Source organism: Excalfactoria chinensis, chromosome 15, assembly GCF_039878825.1.
Source record: "Excalfactoria chinensis isolate bCotChi1 chromosome 15, bCotChi1.hap2, whole genome shotgun sequence".
NCBI classification, from domain to species: Eukaryota; Metazoa; Chordata; class Aves; order Galliformes; family Phasianidae; genus Excalfactoria; species Excalfactoria chinensis.
Genome location: NC_092839.1, coordinates 5,859,153 through 5,882,164, shown reverse-complemented (window position 1 = coordinate 5,882,164; position 23,012 = coordinate 5,859,153). Strand labels below are relative to the sequence as shown.

Sequence of the window (23,012 nt, the reverse complement as noted above, 5' to 3'; positions counted from 1 at the left end):
AACTATCTGTGCTTAGATTAGAAAGATTGGTGAGGTTCCTGATTCTCTACGATGAGTTGGGTGGAATGTGCGTTCCAGTTTGCCATTTACATCAGAGCCTGGGGAATTCAGTGATGTAAGACCAGCATGAAACATGTGCTATTAGACAGGCTGCTTTTTATCACAAGTTCATGTTGCAAATTAGCCTCAGTTACATGTGTCAGCATTTGCATTGAGTTGGATCACATTACTGGACAAAGAGAATGGAAGAATAATGACAATAAACCAGGGGATTTGCAGAGCCAAAACCTTTAGCTAAATATCAGACACATGAAAGAAACACTATATTTAAAAGACAAAACTTAGCATGGGACCAGTTTCTGGAACATGCACATCCAGCCTCTTAAATAAATGCATTAAGCATTTGTGAAGAGCTAGGAAGCATCTCCAATGTGACAGAAAAGACTTTTCGTTCACTATTTTGTTAAATTCATAAAGGAACAGAATGTACACACAGATGGGGTGAACTATTCCTAAAGAATGTATAGTTTTCATTTTCTAACCTTATGCTGAACACTTAAATTCTGCTCAGTGTCAATCCCCGTAAAGGTTAGGCAAATAAATCAAACAGCCATTCAGCTTTCAGACTAATCTTAGAGATCTCCAAGCCCAGGGCTCTTCTTTGGACTCCAGAATTCTCCAGATTTGGGAGTGGATTTTTGCTGCCCATATTGAGAAGTATCAAGCTTGTGATTCAGAAACATGATTAGCAGACGTTAGTTTTGAGTCTTGCTTCCTGCTCTGTCGATTACTATTCAGTAACCATCGTAGTGCACTTAGAGTTTGGTGTTTTCAACACTGTGCACACCAGGCAATTTTTTTTTGAGAGATACAGGAAAGAGGAGTTGGGAAAAAAGGGCAGAATGAGCACAACAGCATTCGGAGCACTTGTCTGAAAAGCACGAGACCCGGATCTACATCCTTCCCACTGAAAACTTTTCTCATGTGCTGTCCTAAAGCAATTTGCCCTTTATTTCTAGGTGAAACACATTTTCCAAGCTTGTTTGACAAGTCTATAAAGATGTCAGAAAACGCCAGTGATGATGACAGTTGTTGCAACACAGAAACCTGTACTTTTAGAGATATTCTCCCTCACTGTAGCAATTTTCAAGCTAACAAGTGCTATGAGGAAATTCATACAAATCAGAAGTGAGATTTTCCCTATATCCAATATATATCATTTCTTAAAGCATTCAACATTTCTTTCATTCACTGAATAATGTGATTTTCAGGCTGTATTTTTAGCCCAGTTATATTGATAAATAGGCAAATTAAGAAAAGATGAGAAAATAATGTTCCCATCTACCTTTGACTTACTTAAGGATGTGAATTTGATATCAGCAGTTTTGTGTTTTTGGCTTCAAGTAACAGAGCACTCAAAAATGATCTACTCTGCCAAGCATTCAGCTGTATTGAACAATCTTATGATGGCAGATATTTCAGGGTGTAAAGGTGAAGTTGCTGCAGTTTCTGGGGATGTTTTATTTCTCTTCATTTGGAGCTTTGCCACATTCTGTAAACTGTTCTACTTTTTGTGCTGTGATGGATCCACAAGTTTAAAGCTATTTTAATATATTTTAATATTTTAATAGAAAGAAAAGGTGTGAACCTGTTCCAGGTGCTACTCTCATAAACAGCCACTCTTTGCTCAAGTCAATGAGTGGCTCAGTTTCCCCTTAATCTGGAAAACAAGTGTCTACCACTTTGTTTGGCCTCTGCTTTTAACTTTGTAGAAACACATTACCGGATGATTTGCATCTGAAGGAATTCCTGCTTTGTATTCCAGGTTTGAAACTGGGAATGGAGAGGGATGCATATGTCATGATTGCAGAGAAAGGAGAGAAGCTGTACCAAATGATGATGAGCAAGAAAGTGAACCTTATCAAAGACAGGAGGAGAAAACTGAGTACTGTTCCCAAGTGCTTTTTTGGCAAGTAAGTAGCATTCGAATAAAAAAGGCACTTTCATGCTAATTAAAAGAATGAACTGTGGATTTTCTGACGATCACATTGTAAGGGCAGATTAGATGCACTTTGACAGAGCTTGATTGAAAAGGCAGTGAAAGCCTCAATTTCTGTTTTGTGACATACACAAGCTGTACAGTGACAGCTCATTCTATTGTACAGTAGTAACACATAACAGCTGCTTCAAATTGGCCAAAGGAATAAGAAAGAACACCTGAACTCCCACAAGCATGAGGCTTTTAGTGGCATAACCTGTATCCTCTTTTGTATACAAGTAGATGCAGACCAGGTCATGTTTAAATTTAGCAGAATCAACCCCATTTCAGTCTGACAGTGCAACTGACACAATTAACATTCATCAAGAAACCTGATGTATTTGTTAAAAGAGATTTACTGTCTGGAAAATATCCCTCTTTCATTTAGGCTAAGTATTACAAAATAATTCTCAAGTATATCATGTATGAGGCATTGGAAGAGAGACCCCATGAGTGACTGAGATCAGAGATCAGAAATGGCAGCGCTGGGGCTGCTGTAGGGAAGTATCCTGTATGGCACAGAGAGATGCATCAGTTGACCTGAGAAGACTTTTCTGCCTCAGCTGTTTATGACTGAAATAATCAGCTGTGCGAGGAAAGAAATTCCGAGTGGCTGATTATCCATGTGTTTCCCTCCCTATGGTCTCTGTAATAGCATTCTCTAGGTATTATTACTTGTGTACAGGGTGTGGAAATGATGCACTGTCTTTCTGCCTGATAAAAGGCAGTCTAGTAACATAAACTGATGATAATTTTGCCATCAAAACCTCTTGGTTTTTGGAAAACCCTTCTCTTTATTCTTTTCTTCTCCTTCAGTTATCTTTCAAATTGAAATGTCTAAGCTGTGACTTGGAGGCACAATCTAGCATTTCCCATTTTCCACATAACAAGATGTCCCAGATCAGAAGTCATATATAAATATAAATATATATAAATATATATATACAAATCTGTTGTGCATTTTCTGATTTTTTAATAGTCTCAGCTCCTACATTTCTTTTAAAACGTTTGTCCTCTTACATGCTCTGCTATTTTTCCTGCCCATCACCCTCAGTTTACTTGGTAGTCACGTGAGACTCCACTAGTGAGGGCTTGATGCTGCTTTGCCAATATTTGAAGCCAAACTGAGATACTTACAGGTATTCTGGCCTTTGACCACAGCATTATTTCTGCTAATGGTCCATCCTATCCTATTAAAAATAATAACAAAATCTGCTGATGTTTTCTTAAGCTGCCCATCGATACTGTTCTGGACAACTCACTTGAGTGCAACTCAATCAGTGTAATCCATTCATGACTTGCAGACGTTTCATATCATTCCAGGGGCTTCCCCTGAGCAATTTGTTTTGGCTGTGATCTATTTATTTTTTTCAGCTATTCCTGCCAAGGGGAGACACTAAGAACTGTGCTGAGATGTACTTAGTGGTTTTCTGGTAAATGCAGTTGAGAGTAGCAGTAAGGCTGCAGAAGCAGTTTTTCTCTTGGCCTTTGGATATTAGAGATAATATCTAATGATACAAGAAATAAAATGTGGTTGTAGGGGAAAAAAAAAAGAGTATGAAGTACTACTAGTAACTTCAGAAATACTGCATGCATCTACTTATGAAGCTGTTTATTATGCTGGAGCATAAATCCGTTTTCCTCACCACACTTCAGGTGTGCTGGTGTTCAGGCATGCAAATACAATCTGCAAGCTGAGTGTTGGTGCCAAAATGTGTAAATTTTATGCAAGCTGTGCTTCATTTCAGCACTGCACTAAACTGATTGCAAATCACTTGAACTGTGCTATACATGCAATAGAGAGGATGTGTTAACCTCAGGAGATTCCAGACATATCTGATAATATTGCACAAACCTGGTTGGGCTGGATTTTCTTATGTGTTTCTTGTATTTATTTCTTGAGTCAAAATCCAGCTATTTTCAGTCCTGTAATTTCAGAGATATAACTGGTAGATGGTATCCTAGCTAGCATGCCAAATGAAAACAGCAGGACAGTGCTGGGCAGTGGGGATGCTCTCATTTATACTGAGAAGTACTTAGAATGAGATGGGGAAACAAATCAAGTTTTGCCACAAATTTTTTGAATGGATGCCTTTTAGTGAGTCTCTCATATCCTGGAGAAAAACAACAGCCCTCTTGGAATATTTCTGGGTCAGGCACTTTTCAGTGTTTATAAAATTTTCAGGCAAATAATTATTGATTTTGCTTATGAATCAAATGCCACAGAAGTCTTAAAATGGCTTTTAAGAAAGCTATCCCATAGTGATGAAACTTCAGAGCACTGAGAATAGTATCCATTTGTTTTGCTTTTTCAGCTATCCATTTCAAACTTTAAGATGATTGCCTCACATTTAGAATCCCAGTGAACTCCAGGGACACAGTTCCAAATGAAAGATGTAGGAAAGCTAAGAGATCAGCAATGTTCTGCTTCTGTTTTGGGCAGTGGTTTAAGTGCTACAAACTGTCATGGATCCATTGTGCTTGATGGAAAATATATAGCAACCTGGGCATCTGCCCTGGGTGCTTAATGCGATTACTGTCATTGGCCAGTACATCTGGGCTGCAGCAATCCAGAGAGTATGCTTTGTATTCCCAGTAATTGATGCGGAGGATTCTTCTTTCTTCTCCTCCCTTCCCTTATGAGATACAGAGCCTGACTCAGCTTTACAGTAGTCTGACTTTTAGGAGTTTTACTGAAGTCTGCTGCTTTCCATGGGATGCCCTTGATATAGTTGGACAGACTGTGCTGCTTTTTCTACATTAGGAAAGTTACAGAGTAGGACCTCAGCAAACTCAAGTTTTTGTTACTGAAATTGTTGTTTTTACTGTAAAGACAAAATGTAAACACTACCTACAACTAAGATGATTCAGCTCTGATAAACATGAAGAAACTAAAAATGCTTCATTTAGAGCCCACAGTTGGAGGCATGGATGCTGATTTTGATGAGCAGAAACCCACTGCACATGGGCGAGCACCCAAGTGGTTTATTGAACTTAGATTTCCCATATGTTGTTCTACATTTATATGTTCCTTTTATTATTTTATTTTTAATTTAACACATTTCTAGCTTAATTACTAATTAACCTGGGAAAGTCGGGTCCCCTAGGGCTTTGGCAAGACTTGCAATATCCGTTTTTCTGTACTTAACTGTTTCTAATTGAGTAATATCCTACCTATCCATTTCTGGCCTTTATTCTGCCCATATGGACAGCTCTGCCACTCACCAGAGAGAGGTTTTATTTCACACTGTGCATGCAGACAGACTTAGCACTTCTTGTCTGTAAATTAGAAGCACCTTTTATGTATCTCCAAGGCACCAGCTTTAGTGAATGACCTTAAATTAAACTGCTGGGGGGGTTGTACTATTCTACACTCAAATTCGTTGAGTTTGAATCTTCTGTCCTAAGTCCTACTGTGATTTCATTGAAAGCCAACACAATTACATGATTAAGGGAGAAAAAAATCAGAGCCAGAGAAGAAAGGTGAGCATATATAATTAAATGAGACAGTGAACACAGCTTGGAGAGATAGCTTGGACTGGAGTTGCTGTTTTCTGTGCAACTTTTTGTTTCTAATGTCATCGTGGCTCAATAAAGTAAGAATCTGCAGCAGTTTTACAGACTGTGCTAGGTCTTCTTCCCGTTCGTGCAGGATGACCTAAGGGGAGTGTTGGGAAAAGTCACGAATAGGAGATCTGGATCTTCTGCAGACTCTTATACCAGAAATGTATGAAAATGAGCCACACAGAAGTATCGCTCTTCACAACAAGTTTCACATTTGCTTCAAGGACGGCACTGCATGCATTTGACTGATGACTTGCAGAGGCCTGTGTCTGCTTATATTCAGAGAGAAAAAGATAACTCTTTTGGTTCTGTTTTCCTTTTCAGTGAGTTTGTATCATGGCTCACAGACATTGGGGAGATAAGCAAACCAGAGGAAGGGGTCAACCTGGGACAGGCGCTATTGGAAAACGGAATTATTCATCATGGTAAGTGTTCTGTGCCATAAAGAGGTGCCAGATTTCAGTAATGCCTTGTGAATGAGGGTGGACAATGGACTGTGGCTGTTCACATGATGTTCAAATGCTCTCCTGTATCATACCCAGCAAATCCTCAGTGGTCAGTGACTTTTAGGATTAATGGGAGCAGGCAAATCTAAATCATGAAAACAAAATGTGTATAGCTGCACTGTCAGTGAGACTTGCTATTCATGATGACTGCTTACCCTGACATAATTACATACTCTGCCCCTTTCAGGACCATTCATTTTGTCTGAACACAAATTTATAGCACAGAGGAAACTGTGCTGATACATGCACTGCATCTCTCACTGAAATACACCAAAGAAGATGCATCTGATTTGGTTTTAATGTTACCTCTGGTTAGAGTTCCTAGCTGTTACTGTCTCTAATGGCAGTTACTGCTGGACATTAGAAGGTATTTGCTATGCTTGATTTCGTTAAGGAAATGTCCCTTGAAATTTTGATGAATCACTAGAGAAGAACATTTTTCATTATGTGCCCCTTAACATAGCAAGAACTTAAAAACTAAGCATCATAATTAAGCAGTTGCTCCTACTCTACATTATACGACCTTTTATCTTTTGTTTTCACTTGGCGTACCATTACTGTCAGGTAAAACCTGCTGATCTTTTAGCCTGCCTGCAAAGCAGGGTCAGAGAAGACTGCTAAGTGGCAGAGTGCTGATCTCCATTTCCTTTGTGTTTCTGTTTATTCTGTGGTTTGTTTTTTACATTTCCAGTGTCTTACATAAGCTGAATGTGCAAAAGGAAGAAATTTTGATTTTAGAAAGTTGCTTTTGTTGGTGGAGCTATTCAGAAACACACAAAAGCATCTGTATGTAAACAAGACATCTTAATTATAGAAGGACCAGCTGGCCTATGAACAACATGGTGGGGGAGAAATATTGATTTTAATTATCATACTGACGTTTTAGTTTCAGATAAGCACCAGTTTAAGAATGAGCAGGTGATGTACAGATTTCGCTATGATGATGGAACATATAAGCCAAGAAGTGAGTTGGAAGACATCGTGTCCAAGGTTTGTGTTACAGTTCTTACTTGAAAACTAGTGATTTGCATAAAAGCCCTCAAAAGAGTTTCCTCTGCCTCTGAATGTCAGGGTCACGTTGTGTCAGAGATCCATAATACTGTTTACCTTCATTCTACTTCATTCTATTCAGTTAACTGTAATAATGTCAAAGAAGTCATTCACTCCAGGGAGTGGAAACAGAGGTTAGCCATAAATAACAATAAAGTTGTCACCGCAATCAAGACTGCTGATTAAAATTCTGCTATATTGTAACAAAAGGTCTTAAGAGAAAATAGTACGCCACAATGCAAAATGCCTGTTGAAAATCAGAGCAGTATGATTCAGGGCGACAGAAGCCATCAATATTTAACTGCATTTCCTGATGAACATATGTCAAATGATTTCTGATGACCCATATCTGCCCATAAGCCTTTTAGTACATTTCATTTCTTCTTATGGAAATTAGATCATGAGTTAATTGGGAAGGAAGATTAATGGAGAAAACGTTGGAATGGAGTTGGTTTGGGGGTTCTGAATGCTAGGAAAGAAGAAAGAATTGTTTGTCAGAGGATAAGGGATTTGTTTTGGAAAACAGTTAATCAGTAGATAGTTCCAGCTGAGCAGAGACATCAGAGTCCAGGTTTTTCTAGCTCCAGCTAGTCAGTTCATTTGCAAAAGAAAAAATGGGAATAACATCCATCTTTCTCTCTTCAGGGTGTTAGACTTTACTGCCGACTACACTGCCTGTATACTCCAGTGGTAAAGTAAGTTCACCCTCATGATTCTATTGAAATCTTTCTTGGGATAAACTAGAATAAGCATTTTTGTTGCTCTTTTATCAATATGCTATTTATATAATAGAATCTCAGCTGGAGAATCTTCTTATATCAGGATTAATTTGTGTTAGTAACGGCACGTGTCTGAACTGTCTTTGACTGGTACAAAATTGCAAAATCTCTGAAGTTTTAGAATCTGTCTGGGTAGAATTAACATTTTCAGAGTGTTCAGGATTTCCTACTGATCCTTCCTTTTATCTCCGTGTTAGAAAACTGAGTTTCCTGGGCTCTTATCTTTCCATGTCTTCTGTTCATGTCTTTTTGCTTCTGACAATCCTAATGTTTCAGGAGCTAGCTATTATCTATGAGCTAGCAGTTAGTTGTGCAAACCCCTTTTTGCTTTTTGATCTACCTTTTGACCACTGCTTAAGTTGGCATGTTCAGAGTGCTGATCCCTGCAATCCTGTTAGCAGGGCGGGAAAGATCTACTTATTGTGTTGCAACATTCCTCATAGAAAAATAGGAAAATGACTTAGCACAGTTAGTGCACGAACCAAGAGGAGCTGGAGGAATCAAAGTTCTCAATTCAGTTATTTTGTGGAGAGCCTTGGAATATGATTTTGCTTAGCTTTTCCCCAGCCTATTATCTTTATAATTTTCTTTAAGTAAAGTCTAGGTTGGTATCTGCATGAAAATGTGGACAGTTGCCAATCGCAGTCTGGAAACCCGAACTCATTGGTACTGAGTATTTTCATGTTTTCCTTTATTGTTCTGACATTTCAAAAGCGTATTTTCTCAAGATAAGATTGTACGGACAGAAAACTGCCTGGAAAACTCCCATAGTTTTGTGCTGGGTTTAGCACATTGCTGGAAGACAACGTGAAAAATGCGTGTAAGCACTACGAGGAAAGTTTTTGTTCTGAGAGTACATTTCTGGAAATGCTGCCATGTTGTTTGTTTTTATTGTTTGCTTTTTTCCAGAGTTCCAAGAACCCCATTTCTGAGTTTACTCACCATGCATTCTATTTTTCTGTTGCATTTACTTATAAAAGGAAATTGATTGTACTGTTATCTGTAGGTGATTATTAAAAGGAAAAGTTGAGTGGGATGAATTTCACATGGTGGTTTGATATTATATTTTTAGAGAAAAAGGAAATATAAAATTATGTGGTACTAATGAAGAGGTTGATTTGACACAAAGACTTAAGACTTCCCTTGAGCTGCCATTACAGATACAAAAAGACTGTGAAATGGTCACAGTGGCCACAAAAGTTTCCTTCCTTAGTTACGCCTGATTCTCTGAACTCTCTTTTTTAGAGACCGTGACTATCACCTAAAGACCTACAAATCAGTAATACCTGCAAGTAAGCTGGTGGACTGGCTTATCGCACAGGTAAGGATTTTTTAAGACATTGCTGCCAAGTAGCTTAATTTTTCAGTTCCACTTGAAAGTAAATAAAACACATTTCTCTAGAGGACATTTCAATATAACTGAATATATTCTATTTCTTTGAACTTACACTTTTTTTTTTTTTTTTTTTTTTTTCCCCAACACTCACTGCCATGGAGTCTACTGCATGTTCTGGTTTTGTCTTAAATGATGGTCTGATTTACGATCACATCGAGTCCTATACTGCCAAAATGGCACAGAATGCAGCTAGTTTGAGTTAGAGTCAAGCATCTGACTACCAGGGATGTTGTCTGTCAGAGATGTTTCCTGTAATTGCAGTTGACATCCTTCTATATTAACATGATCACTATAATTTAAGGATGTTCTGTGCTAAATAACTAAATGAGAATGGAGTAGTTGATCGTTTTCCTATTAAAAGCATGAAGGAGAGCAAGCATGTTTGTACTGAAATAGTTGTATCAGTCATATTTAACCGTCTTCATGGAAAGCTGAGGGAATAAATCTTGCTTTGGCCAAAGAACAGAGTTGTGATCAGGCTAATCTGGCCGTTACAATAGCTAATCAGTACCACAGACAGTAGAAAGACCCAAATGTCAGTGTAAAAGATCACCTCACACTCTGGGAAAAGGTTGCTCATTTCCTTCCCCATTTTTTTTCCCCTTCTGGTGTGTTAGTATGCTATTAGTTCTCTATTTACTGAACTTTTAGATTAAGATTGAAACAGTCCGTACTAAAGCCTGAACAGGAGATATAGAATGCTGTGTAATCTGCATTATGTACAAATGTCCATGCATACACATACATTGGTACAAGGATGAGGGAATTTCTTCTGTGTTTATGTTAAAAGGGAACATATTGCTTAGCTGAATTCCAGTCTTTGTAGCTAAATCAGTTTTTACTTCTACATTCTTACAAACAGTAGTCTTCAAGAGGAGCTGCTTGGATCTTTCATACCTGACTGAATTATTCTCAATTGCTATACTGGCTAACAATAGATTTTAGCAAGAGTTATTGAATGCTCAGCTTTTTGCAGATCAGTGTGTTTATTGAACTGCTCAAATATCAACGTGTCAGTTTAACATTAGGCATCTGTTCTTGAAAATACTGGTGATGGTGTCTGATTTGATAACTGCCTGTTACTTTCTCTAATTAGAATGTGCTGTTTTGCTAGAGGAGTGTTTGAGGTCAAGCATCAGGAATAACCTGACATAGTATGAGTTGCATATGTTTTATGGCCTTCCTACACACATTTTGTTTGCCTAAAACAAAAACAGATTCTAAAGGTTAAAGAAATAACAGTAGGAGTCTCTTATCTTCCAGTTTATTTACAGTTGAAAGAATAAATTAGATTTTTAAGTCCCAGCCTCTGTAAAGTAAACTACCCGTTTATCCCATAAATTATTGTAGAGTAAGCCATGAGAGCTGTCACATGGCAGGCCGTTAAAAATGAGGAAAGACAGAGATTGAAATTAATTTATAATAAGAATTAAACTGAGGTGTACTGAAGTCCTTTGCTTGCCTCTCCTTGTGTAATTACATAATCCTGCAGTTCCTCCAGAGCTGCTCCAGTCTTTTTCTTGCCTATGTAATAGTACTTAGTTCTTGATCTGCAAATGCCATGGCTTTTTCTTGCTCTCATAAGGTCCTTAAACAAGAGCCAGTAATTCAACTGACTGAAAGAACTGATAGTGTATTTAAGTACTACCTGTACACCATAGTATTTCTCTGCCAGTATTTGCCTGACAAACAGCTACCGCTCCACTTAATGAGGAGGTGAAGCCTGCAAAATTTAACGTTGTTTTTTCAAAGTAAATTTGTAAGTCACCTTTGGTACCTATTTTGAAATACTACACTCAAGGCTTCAGGTAGTGAGCAACCGAATCCTTTGTTTGTCAGATTGCTGTGCAAGGAAATAGAGCGCTGCTGCAGTTATAACCAGCCCGACCTTTGGAGTTTGCATGCAATATGCTTTGTTTTTTTCCCTTGGGTTCTGAGTATAGATAAGATCTCCCAACCTCTTTGTCTAAGAATGAGTTCTATTGTCTGTGCCTAATGGGTCTTGAAGTCTGACACTATAATTGAAATAAGAAGTCTTTACTTTGAGATAATGTTATACCCTTTGTAGGTTAAACAGTTATGTTCCAGACTCCTGGTCTTTGTCCTACTAATTTCTGTCAGAGGGAAAAGATGCACATATAAGAATTAATGCTATTTGGGCAAGGGGGGGTAGCTATATTAATTGCTTGCTATTGTTCCCTACCAAGAGCATTTGTTAATTTAACAGAGCCACAAGCCATGCAATGGGGAGGGGAGATAAATTTGTTTAGGAAGTTGTCTGAGGTGTAACATTTATTCTCTTGTTTCTAGGGAGACTGTCAGACTCGTGAGGAAGCTGTTGCACTGGGTGTTGGACTCTGCAATAATGGTTTCATGCATCATGGTAATGCACCAATATCCCTCCCCACAGCCAGTTAAAGGAGCTCTTCAGTCATCCTAGCTGACAGTGTTTGCAAATCCCTTTTCTATATACTGTACCATATATATACTGACATGCAAACAACTCCTGGCATCACAGAAGGTCCATCTTAAAACAACCTTTGAGCTTAACAGAAAATGTCTGAGCTGAGTACTCTCCCAAGTAAATCCCTTTGATATTGGTTATGGTGAACACTGCAGTGTTGGACAAGCTAGAGGGGGAATATTTTTTTTGCTGTATCTCTTTCAGAGTCATCAGGTCAATGCAAAAACTAAGTACTGTACTGAAATGTCACTCAGGGAATGTCCAGTACAAAGTAAAATTGCCTAATTCCTGCAGCTTGGACAAAAAATGTAATCCTTGAAGCTGAAGCTCTGAAGCTTCAAAATCTGAAGTACTAAACTGCCAAGTTAGGCATCAACCATCCTCAGCGCTGCTGCTGTTGAACTGAGGAAGTAAAGAAACCACAGCTGTATTGGTATCAGATTGCAAAGTCCTCAGAGTATAATAATAATGCTGTTGCATTTGTCCAATAAATTATCCAGCTTAAGTCATAAATAACAATTTCTGTCTTTTTGAGAGCAGAATATTTTAAGTAATTAATAAAAAAATCTGTGCAGTGTTTGACAAGGATGTAAGAATAATTGATTTTCATTGAAGAATTTGATCTCATTTGAGTCCATGTTAACACTTGGCATTTACAGCATAGTTTGGCAAGAGGTTCCTCAGCAAAATTTACATGAATGAAGAAGTAGTTCCGCAAGGCCTTCAGGGTCTCATACTTGAAAATACGTTGAAGAATTCTATCATGCCTTCCAGAATTTTGTAGATCTCTTTTTCCTTTCAAATCATTTTTATTGAAAAGTCTTAGTCTGTTTAGCTGTCACTCTTACTTTTAAACAGATATTTTATCCCTCTTTCTTCATTGTATGGTTTTTGAGTAGCATCTTTCTTCCAAGAGGATCATTTGCATTTTGTATAAAATATATTTGCCAGGGAAGTCAAACACAAGATGATGAACTACTCTGCACTGCAAAGAAAAGTATGCCCTTAAAATACTGTAGTAGCTTAATAATACAGAGCTGAATCGTTGACTGCATCTGGTCTTTGGTCTGTAAAGACAGAGGAAACATTTAGGATTTCCTTTAATTTTCTTTTTTTGTTGTTGTTGTTTCTGTCTTTCTTTCTCTGTGTAAATGCTTGTATGTGTTTCATATATATTGTTTCCAGTCCTGGAGAAAAGTGAATTTAAAGATGAATCCTTATATTTCCGCTTTTATGCCGATGAAGAGATGGAAGGCACCAGTTCCAAGAGCAAACAGTTACGTAATGACTTTAAACTTGTGGAAAACATCCTGGGAAAGGGTCTTCTGGTAAGAAATACATTAATGCAAACTTTCATTTTTGTGTGAAATTGGTACGGTTTTATGCTAGAGAATGAGAAGGAAAATAGTGATAGAGTAGAATGAAAATTGGAATTACAGGAAGTGAGCTGGTACCTGGATATTGTCTTAATAGTCCTGGAGTCTGCTAAGCATGCACCACAGTGTTAGTGTTGTGGAGCAGAAATCAGTGGGCACTATCTGAGGAGTGATCTGCCATAAAGCGTAAACACAGTTTAAGCACCTTTATATAGAAAGGAGATTCAGATAGGAGTTAAAAGACAAATGTTTCAAGACATCAAGGGATGTAAATATGTCCTGCATTGCTGAATCAAATATCAATCTTGTTTACAGAAAACAGTTTCAAGAAAATATTGTTCTTTATGTTAATTCTTTTGCAACACTATTGTTATCTCCATATTCCCCACCTCACTAAATGCCCTTACAATCCCTACAGTGCTTGGATTATTCTAATGCTGCTTTGCACTTGGTAGTTGGATTGTGCATGCTCTCTGTTTTGAGATCCTTGTTTACTACCAGTGGCTTCAGGCCCATCTTTTTCTCCCTTTGAACAACAGCAGAATGCAGGAGCAGGATAAAAGCTTGAGTCAGAAACTACAAAAACCAGAATTGTTGAAAAAGATCCAGAGGTCCATTACATGGGAAAATTTTCCCTGTGGTTCGCATGAACTTTACTGTCTCACTGTTGCCTTGGGAGACCAATTGTGTTTGTCTCAATGGCAAGAAGTAATATTTAAAGCACCATGGCACCTCAGAATTGTTCCTCTGTGCATCCTGCGCTGGAGACTGGAGTGTCAGACCAATATGATTATTCTCCAGGAGAAGTGCTGGAGAAAAGGAAGCAGTTAAAAGGTGTTACACTTTGGGTGCTTTTTCTGCTGTGATTTGCAAAGCACTCAGCAATCAGTTTCAGACTGAATGATGTGAACTGTCATTGTTCAGGTATTTTTAGTTTTCTTCCTCATCAAAACATGACAGAAAAAAAGAGATTGACTAGTATCTTCCACTTTTTTCCATTAGTTCAAGGTTATCTGTTCAACAGAAAATTCCAAAACCAAGCAACAGTATGTTAGCCTGAAATGAGAGATTTAAAGCTGCTTGATTCTGTTTTCTGTTAATGTAATGATCATTTATTAGGATTCACTAAAGGAACAGAACAAACCAAAGCCTCTTAAGCAAAATGCTTCCCATCCCTCAGGCCCACCATAGGAAGTTTAATGGTGTTTCTTCAGTGCTGTTTTTTGAGGCATACTTTTAAACCATGAAATCTTTGTTGGTTAGTAAGACAAATCCTACCCATTCATCTAAATTGGCTTTATCATAGGAGAGCCTGAAAACAGAAAACAACAGAGGCTTAGGAAAGGGCTAGAATTTAAAGCCAAGAGCAACTGAGAAATGAAGCACCCATTTTTAGTGGGAGATTGATTAACCACTGGAACAAACTCTCAAGGGGCCAGAATACATTCTTCACTACTTAATGACTGCAGATCACAACTGGATAACTGCCAAGGAATTCTGCTTTAGGACACCAAGGGGATCAATGCAGAAATAATAGTGTTGTTTTTTTATTTAAGATTTTACCTGAGGAGGATGACTATGGATTTGACATAGAAGAAAAGAACAAAGCAATTGTGGTGAAGTCAGTTCGAAGAGGGTCTTCTGCAGAGGTAAGGCCTGATAATTATAAATATTTTGGTTTCCCAAGCTAATAATGTTTCAATGTTTTCAAAAGGTATAAAAGTATCCTATTTGAAGTCTATTCCTCTGGTAATAAGCTGTTTATGTAAATTACCAACAGTTCTGGCATCTTTATGTGACTTCTTTGCTGAATATTTCTGATTAATGGCAGACAGCATCAGTATCTTTATGTGAAAGTAAGATAGGAGACTAAATCACTTATCATGGAACTGTGTGGCAGTGCACACTGGCAGTATTTTCAATTAAAAGTTCAGGACAAGTGTTACAGGATTTGAATGTCTACATTCATTTGTTGATCCCATCTTTAGGCTGCAGGTAGGCCAGGATGACTGACCAAATGCAAACAGCTGACTTGAGCATGCTGATTTTAGCAAGTAGGGAATCACAGAATTGTAGGAGTTGGAAGGGAATGTCAAACAGGAAGGAATTTTGAGCTGAAGCTTAATACTGACCTTCCCCTCCCTCCCCCTCTTTTTTTTAAAGTTTAATAATTAAATAATCCCAGTATTGCTGATTCTTATTTGTTTTGTGGTCACCAGAGAAACTGATTCCATCCTTAAAATCAACATAGGTTGGCCAAAAATGTTATTAATTTAAACCTCCACTGTAAACCATTGCCTGATAGATAATCCTGCTGTCCTTGCTTTGGCAAGCTGCCTGTGGAATATCCTTCATATCTGCTTGTGCTTTAAAACAACAGAAGCACACAGTTTTCTAAGGAATCTTTCTCTTTATCTTCCAAGACAAATTATTTGTGACCAGAAGCCCATCTTTTCAACCTCAATATAAAATACTGCTTGAGAAAAGAACTAAATCTGCATGTCTCTGAATTGGAGGCTCATTCTGGAAAGACCTCAAGTCCAACAGCAATGTATTTAATTACGATCTTGGGCTTTTTAATGGCTTTGTGATACCAGAAGGATATCCAGCATGTAATTCTGTGTGGCTCAGCAGCTGTAGGACATTTACAGACCATATGCCTGCTGTCATACTCTGCAGGGACAAAAATGAAGACATACAACTTCGCTTCACAGTGCCCACCACAGAGCATTACATTCATTAGCACTGTCAGACTTCAGAGCAGAGTATAGTTCCAGATTCACCAACTGAAATGTGAACAAATCTATAGCTTGCACGGATTTATTAAAGATCAGTACATTGCTTTTCAGTTTGGCATTTTGATCTCCCACTACATCAGGATCAAAACAGATGCACAGGCTGTGTTGGCACACAGCACTGAACATCATGCACGTGCCACAAGTGGCTTTTCAGATTTAGATGTGGCACATCCCATGCCCATCACAAAATCAAGTGTCTTCAGAAATACATTCTATAACCAGTCAGCATCTCCTCAGTTTGGACCTTACCTTCTTCTCTAAGCTAGCTCACTTGTAGGTTAGTTATAGCTGGACTTATTCCCCAGCTTTTAATCATGGAGCTGGTTTATGAATTCTGTTCTATCAGAAGGAAACAACAGTAAGAAAAATTATCCTTTTGGGAGGTGTAGTTGCTGTCTTACTGTGAACAGTCAAGTGATGAGCAGATGTCTGGTGTTTGAACAGCGTGTGTTCGAAGAGCAGCCACTTGGCCAGTGGCCATGCAGATGAATCGCAAAGAGCAAGCTGCTGGTGTGTGGGAAAATACAGTGGCCTGGATCCAGGCAGCTGCATTGAGTTGTCATGAGGAGCATCCATTATCCATGAAGTGCAAGTGCTGTGACATTGCAGGTTTCTACTCTTAAGGCAGGTTGTAATTTTGTTTTTAGCCTGGTTAGTTAAATCCCAGTAGAGTAACAGATGTTTAGATGAAAGTTACTAGTTTGTAGAGATCCATATGGGGCTGTGTACCTCAGACATTCATGGATTTTCTATGATTATGTGTGCAAGGTAGGTTTCCACATGCAGAAGCAGTAAGTGGAGTCTGAAATTTCAGAGATACTGCCAATGATCCAAAGTCTTCTGTGGTGTTGGTTTCATTTACAGATGGCTGGCCTGCAGGCAGGAAGGAAAATCTATTCCATCAATGAGGACTTAGTCTTCCTACGCCCGTTTACAGAAGTGGAAACCATTTTAAACCAGTCCTTCTGCTCACGAAGGCCACTTAGGCTTCTGGTAGCCGTCAAATCAAAAGAGTAAGTGCCCAGCAGGGGGTTATTTTTCAATTATTAAATATTTGTTTTACAGTTTGTGTAGAGAACTGTGTAAACTCTTTCCAATAAGAAGCTGTTCAACATGAAAACAAGGAAATGACAGAAACAATGGTACAAAAGTCACAGATTGTTTCTAGTGATGAACTCCATGCCTCTAAAAATGAGTTAGGATACATGTTCTGTATATAGCAGTTAACTTTTGGCCTATCTGTGCACAAAAAAACCCTCTGACTCGTAAGGACTGTCATTTTGTCTCAGCTATAGAACATCTCAGACTCTAATACATCTTCAAGCAGAAGTAATTTTCATCCTGTTGAAGCTTGCCTTACTTTTGGATGATTAACCAACTCCATCAGTTTTTTTTCAGTCCATTATGGAATTTTATTATGAGGTTTAATTCTGTTAATGTCTTTGACATCGTTAAATTTTGTAACCCCCTAATCTGCCATGGAATTTGACCCTCTCAGTTATCACTTGATGCTGGATTCTAGTCTATTTATTTTTGTTGCAAAGATTCTCAGCTGCTGTGAGTCAGTATAGCTGCACTGAGCTTTTCCTGGAAATGGAAATAAATATGGATATGAGCACCATAGAAAGTTTCTGCTGCTTAAAAATTAATAAATTTGGAAGTGTCAAATTTTAATTAACAATTAAACCTTTCTCCTCCTCTTGATCTACCTGCAGGATCATTAAAATCCCAGATTGTCCTGAAGCACTTTGCTTTCAGATACGGGGAGCAGCACCACCATATGTTCATGCAGTAGGAAGGGGTAAGTAAGAAGACTATGGTATAATTAAGGTGCAAGTTTCTTTTTTTCCCAGCAATACAGAAATTGTGAAGGATAGAAACATAGTGTTTGTCTCATACAACTAAATTCTCTTCAAATAAGGACTTAGCAAATGCCTGACAGCAGTTGGCTGTTTTTAATTCTTGCTCTTCTTTAACAGAAACCCTTTCCAACCTTCTCAATTTTCTCTTCCGCAGTCGGTCGGCTTTTCTGTCTAACTTCCCTGCTGTTGCTTTTATCAGGTTCCGAGGCTGCAGCTGTAGGCCTTCATCCAGGACAATGCATTTTGAAAGTCAATGGGAGTAATGCATCACATGGAAATTATATGGATGTTCTGGAGCACTTTACAGCATACAGGACCAAACAACAGGAAGTGCTGGTATGAATACAAAACCTCAAAGTGCATTCATTCCTCCTGTTCTTCTGTGTTTTTATACTCTCTAAATGTTCATAAGAGTAACTTGCACAAGTCTCTTTTAACTTGCTCCCATGCCAAAGTCCTAGCGTAACCAAGGGAGCCGCTTATAGTAAATCCCAGTTGTGTATAGTTGCAAGAGCATATACCAATAGCACGTGTGTCAGCTCATGCACTGCTAAATATTACTAGCTGCTTACTAAGACTAGATGTGCACCCAGATACTGATCTCCATTTTCTAGTCTCTGAAATTCAGAGGAATACTGGGATAATGTTAATATTTCAGCCAGTGTAGAAGATAAAAATAAATTGGCAGCTGGATTTACCTTTGTAGTCCAATGTTATGGACATCAGGCATTTTTTACTGGGGTCATAATTTCTTGAAAGGGATTGTACCAGTGGGTGTACAGAACACATGAAGATGCTGAGGAGGACAGAGTTCAGCAAGCAGCATCCAGTGCGTATCTGAATGGCAGTCATTCAGGGGCCAACAAAGAAGACTCTTCACTGACAGGAGATGAAGATTTGGATCCACTCCAAAATATCCACCAGGAATCAGGTAAAGATTTTAATGGGGGAAGGAAACCCAGGGAAGATTTAGGGGCTTAGGGAAGGAAAAGTGCAGTAGAAATATAAACTGTAATGATTATTCCAGCATATCTCTTGTGCTAGTAAAGCTTTCTAATAAAATGAGGTCTGTCAGAAGAAGTGCTCTTAGGCTGCAGTTTATTTAGTAGAATAAAAGAAGAGATACACATAGAAATAATATCCCTGCAGCTCTCTGAAGCTGTCTGCTCTTTTCTGAACAGAAAATATGATTTTAGGATCACTAAATGAATTCTTAGAGGTTTGTTTCTTGCTAGTACCTTAGAGAATCTTTATAATACATAGCAATGTCATTTATTATGTAAGTAGAGGAAAAAAAATCTGCTCTGAAATTAACCTATTTCACTTCCCTTTGAAAGTTTCTGTGAGGGACTATTTATGTGAGAGCTGAGCAGAACTACAATGGTGTCCTGTGCATGGATGTGCAAGTGCACACTTGGAAGAACATTAGAATCAGAATTGGAGCATGTGGATTATCTAAAACTCTCTTGTAGTTGCCAACAGCAAATGCCTTCCTCACAATACCCTCCCAGCCTTCAGCAGTCTGTGGCTTAGAGACTCCTTGAGCCAAAAATTGTATCTTTGCGTCTTTGCATTTAATACCTCTCAACACTTCTTTCTTCTCTACATGCCAGTATTCATATGTGCTACTGAATGCCTCTAATAACTTATTTTGTTTCCAGCCCAGGTACAACAGACCATCAGCTCTCCACTGATAACTGGTGAAGAAACACTTCACATTAGCCTGACTGTGGATAACACACACCTGGAGCATGGGGTGGTATATGAATATGTCAGCAGTGCAGGAATAAAATCCTTTGTCCTAGAGAAAATCATGGAACCAAAAGGTTGCTTCTGTCTCACAGCAAAGGTACCTGACCAACATACATGGCCAGCTTCATTCCTGAACGGAATTGGGAAGGAAATAACATTGGCATTTCTCTGTCAATTGTCCTGTTACTTCAAATGAGGGAGCACGCAGCTGTCTCAGCTCTGCCTGCAGTTTTCCTCATTAGAATGGATTAACTCATACTAGATCTTGTTTGCTGTGGGCAAGTGAGCAAAATCTTCCTAGATTTCAGCTGTTGAGGAAGAGATAGGAGAGTCTCTCTGGAACTGAGAGGCTTTGGAATTCTTGCTATTTTTCTTCCCCCATCTGATGGACTGGATGAATCAGTGAAGGAAGGAAACACGGCTACTGGAAGTCAACAGTGCTGTTTATTTTGATCCATCTATGCACAATGATGAGATAATAAATGTTTCTGTCACATCCCAGTGATGTTATTGTTAAGTTCAATGAAAGTCAAAGCGTGCCAGAGCCAGCCTACCTTGGCAGTGCACAGTGAATATTTTGAGCAATTTGTTGTTCTGAAAGTTTCTGAGAAATGCTTTGTTTTGCTTGTTGGAGGAGTAGACACGCTAATGGCTCTCAGGTGGCCATAAAAGCAACTTGTTCTGAAGGCAACCTTACTCAGTCTGACATTATACAGGATTTGCCATTTATTTGGTGGAATTTTTCCTCACTGTCAAGTCTCACGTAATTAAAATTCTGTCTTTTTGTTTAGATTTTAGAGGCCTTTGCTGCAGAAGACAACCACTTTGTAAGGAATTGCAAAAGGCTTATATCCCTGAGCAGTGCTGTGGCCACCATGCCCCAGTATGAGTTCCGGCAGATCTGTGACACTAAGCTGGAAAGCATTAGCAGGCGGCTTGCAAACTACCAAGAGGTACAACCCTACTAGTAATTGGTGAAGTCTCAAGATGGTACTGCATAGCAATAACTGGATTTTGATTTTCTTTATTCATGGATTTAAACTGCTCTATGTATTATTCAAATTACATTTTCTGAGGAAAAAGGACCTAACCTGTAAATCACTCCTTTAGTTTGTCAGAGCTGTGAGTTGGAAAATATTACTGTGGGCTCATCTCCACCACATCACTGTATAAAGGTGGCCACATGAAAATGATCAATGTTTGATTTGTAGAACTAATACGAGTGTTATGTACAGTATATCAAAGTGTAAACAAACTACGTGTGGTCTTTTGTGCAGTTACCTGAGCTGTTTGAAAGGAGGGCCCTAGAAAACACTGCTAATTGCTTTCATTTGCTGTTTTATGAGCACTTTCAGGGGAATGTACTGTTCAGCTGCAGCAGAAATCAAATGATTCTGAATAAGAAGCAGGAAGAGGATTATCTACATTGCCTCATATTCTTTTTTGCAAATGAAGTAGCAAATCCTTGCTTTATTTCTCCCAGTTTGCAGATGTATTAAAGACAAAGGTGAGCCCAGCCTTCAAACAAGCCATCATGGAACCACATTCCCTCAACAGCATGGATTTCTGCCCCACCAACTGCCATATTAACCTCATGGAGGTGTCATACCCCAAAAACACTACCTCAGCAGGGAGGTCGTTCAGCATTCGCATTGGACGAAAGCCCTCTATTATTGGTCTTGATCCAGAACAAGGTGATATTTAACTTTCCAATCATACTGATTTTTATTTGAAAGAAAGTTGCGTCTTTACACTGCCCAGTGAAGTCAAAATTAGTTTCAAAGAAACAAAGTGTTGCCAATTGAAAACCCTTGTTTTCTGTTTAAAATTTTATAGTAAAATAATACCTGCTTGTGCTGTAATAGCAGTGCTAGAAAAGGTTCTACACTGTGAAGAGAGGCTACATTCAGGCTGAAAACTTGTTCAATTGGACTGTAATACTATTTTCTTCCCTAATTAGTAAATAAATTCCATATCTTGGAGCTGGAATTCTCTACTCTGTCTCAAGGGGATTTACTTCATGAAAAGTAGCTGTTACATAACGTTTATCCTGCAAACTGAATATTTGAGTTCCAACATTTCCTCATCGTAGTTTCTCATACTGTGCTTCTGATTCATTGTCTGACAAAGTCAGAGTGCAGGAATGTCTGGAAAAGACACAGTGAATTGTAATCTAACCAATCCACTGAAGAATACATTGCTTTTGTTCAAAACGAAACCAGAAAGAGGCCCCACTTAATTATATTAAAAATATATTCCATGGTATTTTAAATATAACCATATCAAAATTTTCAGCACTTTAAAAAGAAAATGTATTTTATCCTCTGTAATTACATCCTCCTATTTCTTGATGTATATATGTATTCATATGTATGTGTGTGTGTTATGTAAATGTTTCTAAATCTGGAAGAATAATAACACAGACCAACTGCCAAGAGGCTGAATTCATTAACAACAAATGCATTTAGATTCTCAAATGGGCAATACGGATAGTATATGAGTAGATACTTGCTGTCATTACTCCCATAATTTAACTTGTCTCTGGACCGTGCTACATTTAGTTGTTCTGATGGGGAAAATTGAAAAAAAAAGGATAACAAAAGATTTTGTAATGGAATACAATTACAGAAAATAATCATGTGACATTTTTCTTTTTAAATTCTGCCTGTCCTAAACTAGCATTATTGGGCAGGATTGTGGACATTCATGAGAGCCTTACTAACTAGACCCTTTAACGTTTAGTAGGTACCGTAAATCCAGTCTCATATACTCAACATTGCATCACCACTATGGCTGCACCATCCTGGAGATGTCTGACCCCAGAAGATGGAGATCTCGATGGTAGTTTTGGCCAGCAGAATGGAGGAACAAGTCAGGAAGAAAGGGGACTCAGTTTTCTGCTCAAACAGGAGGATCGAGAGATACAGGACTCATACTTGCACCTTTTTAACAAACTTGACATTGCAGTGAAGGAAATGAAGCAATACGTCGTTCAAATAAATAAGTAAGTAAAGAATGAAGTATGAACTGCTGAGAACAATTCTGATTAAAAGGGAGATATTAACCCCAGAAATCTCATTATCAGCCCCTACTGTTATACTCTTACTACATTTGCATTACAGCTCATTGATTCTTATGAAGTATCAAACCTACCCCACGCAGATCCACCCACATATTTACTGTTGCCCTTTGCACATAAAAGTCTACCTGAATTCAACAGCCTCTGTTTTGCTTAATGTAAACTATATTAACAGGTAAGAGTGCTTTGTGTGCCAGTGGTTTTGGAGCTCTGTACAGACAGAGTGCCTTGCCTTCAGGTTTTGTCTGACATAAGGCAGACCAAATAAAATTTTTAATTTCCAGCAGCTTTCTCCTTGAAACTTATGTCTTTCTTTTACTTTTTTTATCAGCTCAGGTCTCCTAGAAA

The 23,012-nt window shown here is 38.4% G+C and overlaps 1 protein-coding gene across 3 annotated transcripts in view; it reads left to right on the top strand.

The window, feature by feature from the left end:
* Window positions 1–23,012, top strand: part of PREX1 (phosphatidylinositol-3,4,5-trisphosphate dependent Rac exchange factor 1) — a 132,226-nt gene that overhangs the window by 93,752 nt on the left and 15,462 nt on the right. For 2 of the 3 annotated variants that reach the window (XM_072350010.1, XM_072350009.1), the window contains exons 10-25: window positions 1,826–1,973; window positions 5,927–6,027; window positions 6,995–7,098; window positions 7,804–7,853; window positions 9,183–9,258; window positions 11,644–11,716; window positions 12,983–13,125; window positions 14,730–14,822; window positions 16,836–16,984; window positions 17,687–17,772; window positions 18,033–18,169; window positions 18,593–18,764; window positions 19,495–19,682; window positions 20,377–20,538; window positions 21,069–21,279; window positions 22,328–22,589. In XM_072350010.1, coding sequence (XP_072206111.1) covers window positions 1,826–1,973; window positions 5,927–6,027; window positions 6,995–7,098; window positions 7,804–7,853; window positions 9,183–9,258; window positions 11,644–11,716; window positions 12,983–13,125; window positions 14,730–14,822; window positions 16,836–16,984; window positions 17,687–17,772; window positions 18,033–18,169; window positions 18,593–18,764; window positions 19,495–19,682; window positions 20,377–20,538; window positions 21,069–21,279; window positions 22,328–22,589 — 2,155 coding nt within the window. The remainder of the gene's footprint in view (window positions 1–1,825; window positions 1,974–5,926; window positions 6,028–6,994; window positions 7,099–7,803; window positions 7,854–9,182; window positions 9,259–11,643; window positions 11,717–12,982; window positions 13,126–14,729; window positions 14,823–16,835; window positions 16,985–17,686; window positions 17,773–18,032; window positions 18,170–18,592; window positions 18,765–19,494; window positions 19,683–20,376; window positions 20,539–21,068; window positions 21,280–22,327; window positions 22,590–23,012) is intronic. The other variant, XM_072350007.1, reaches the window with a different exon arrangement.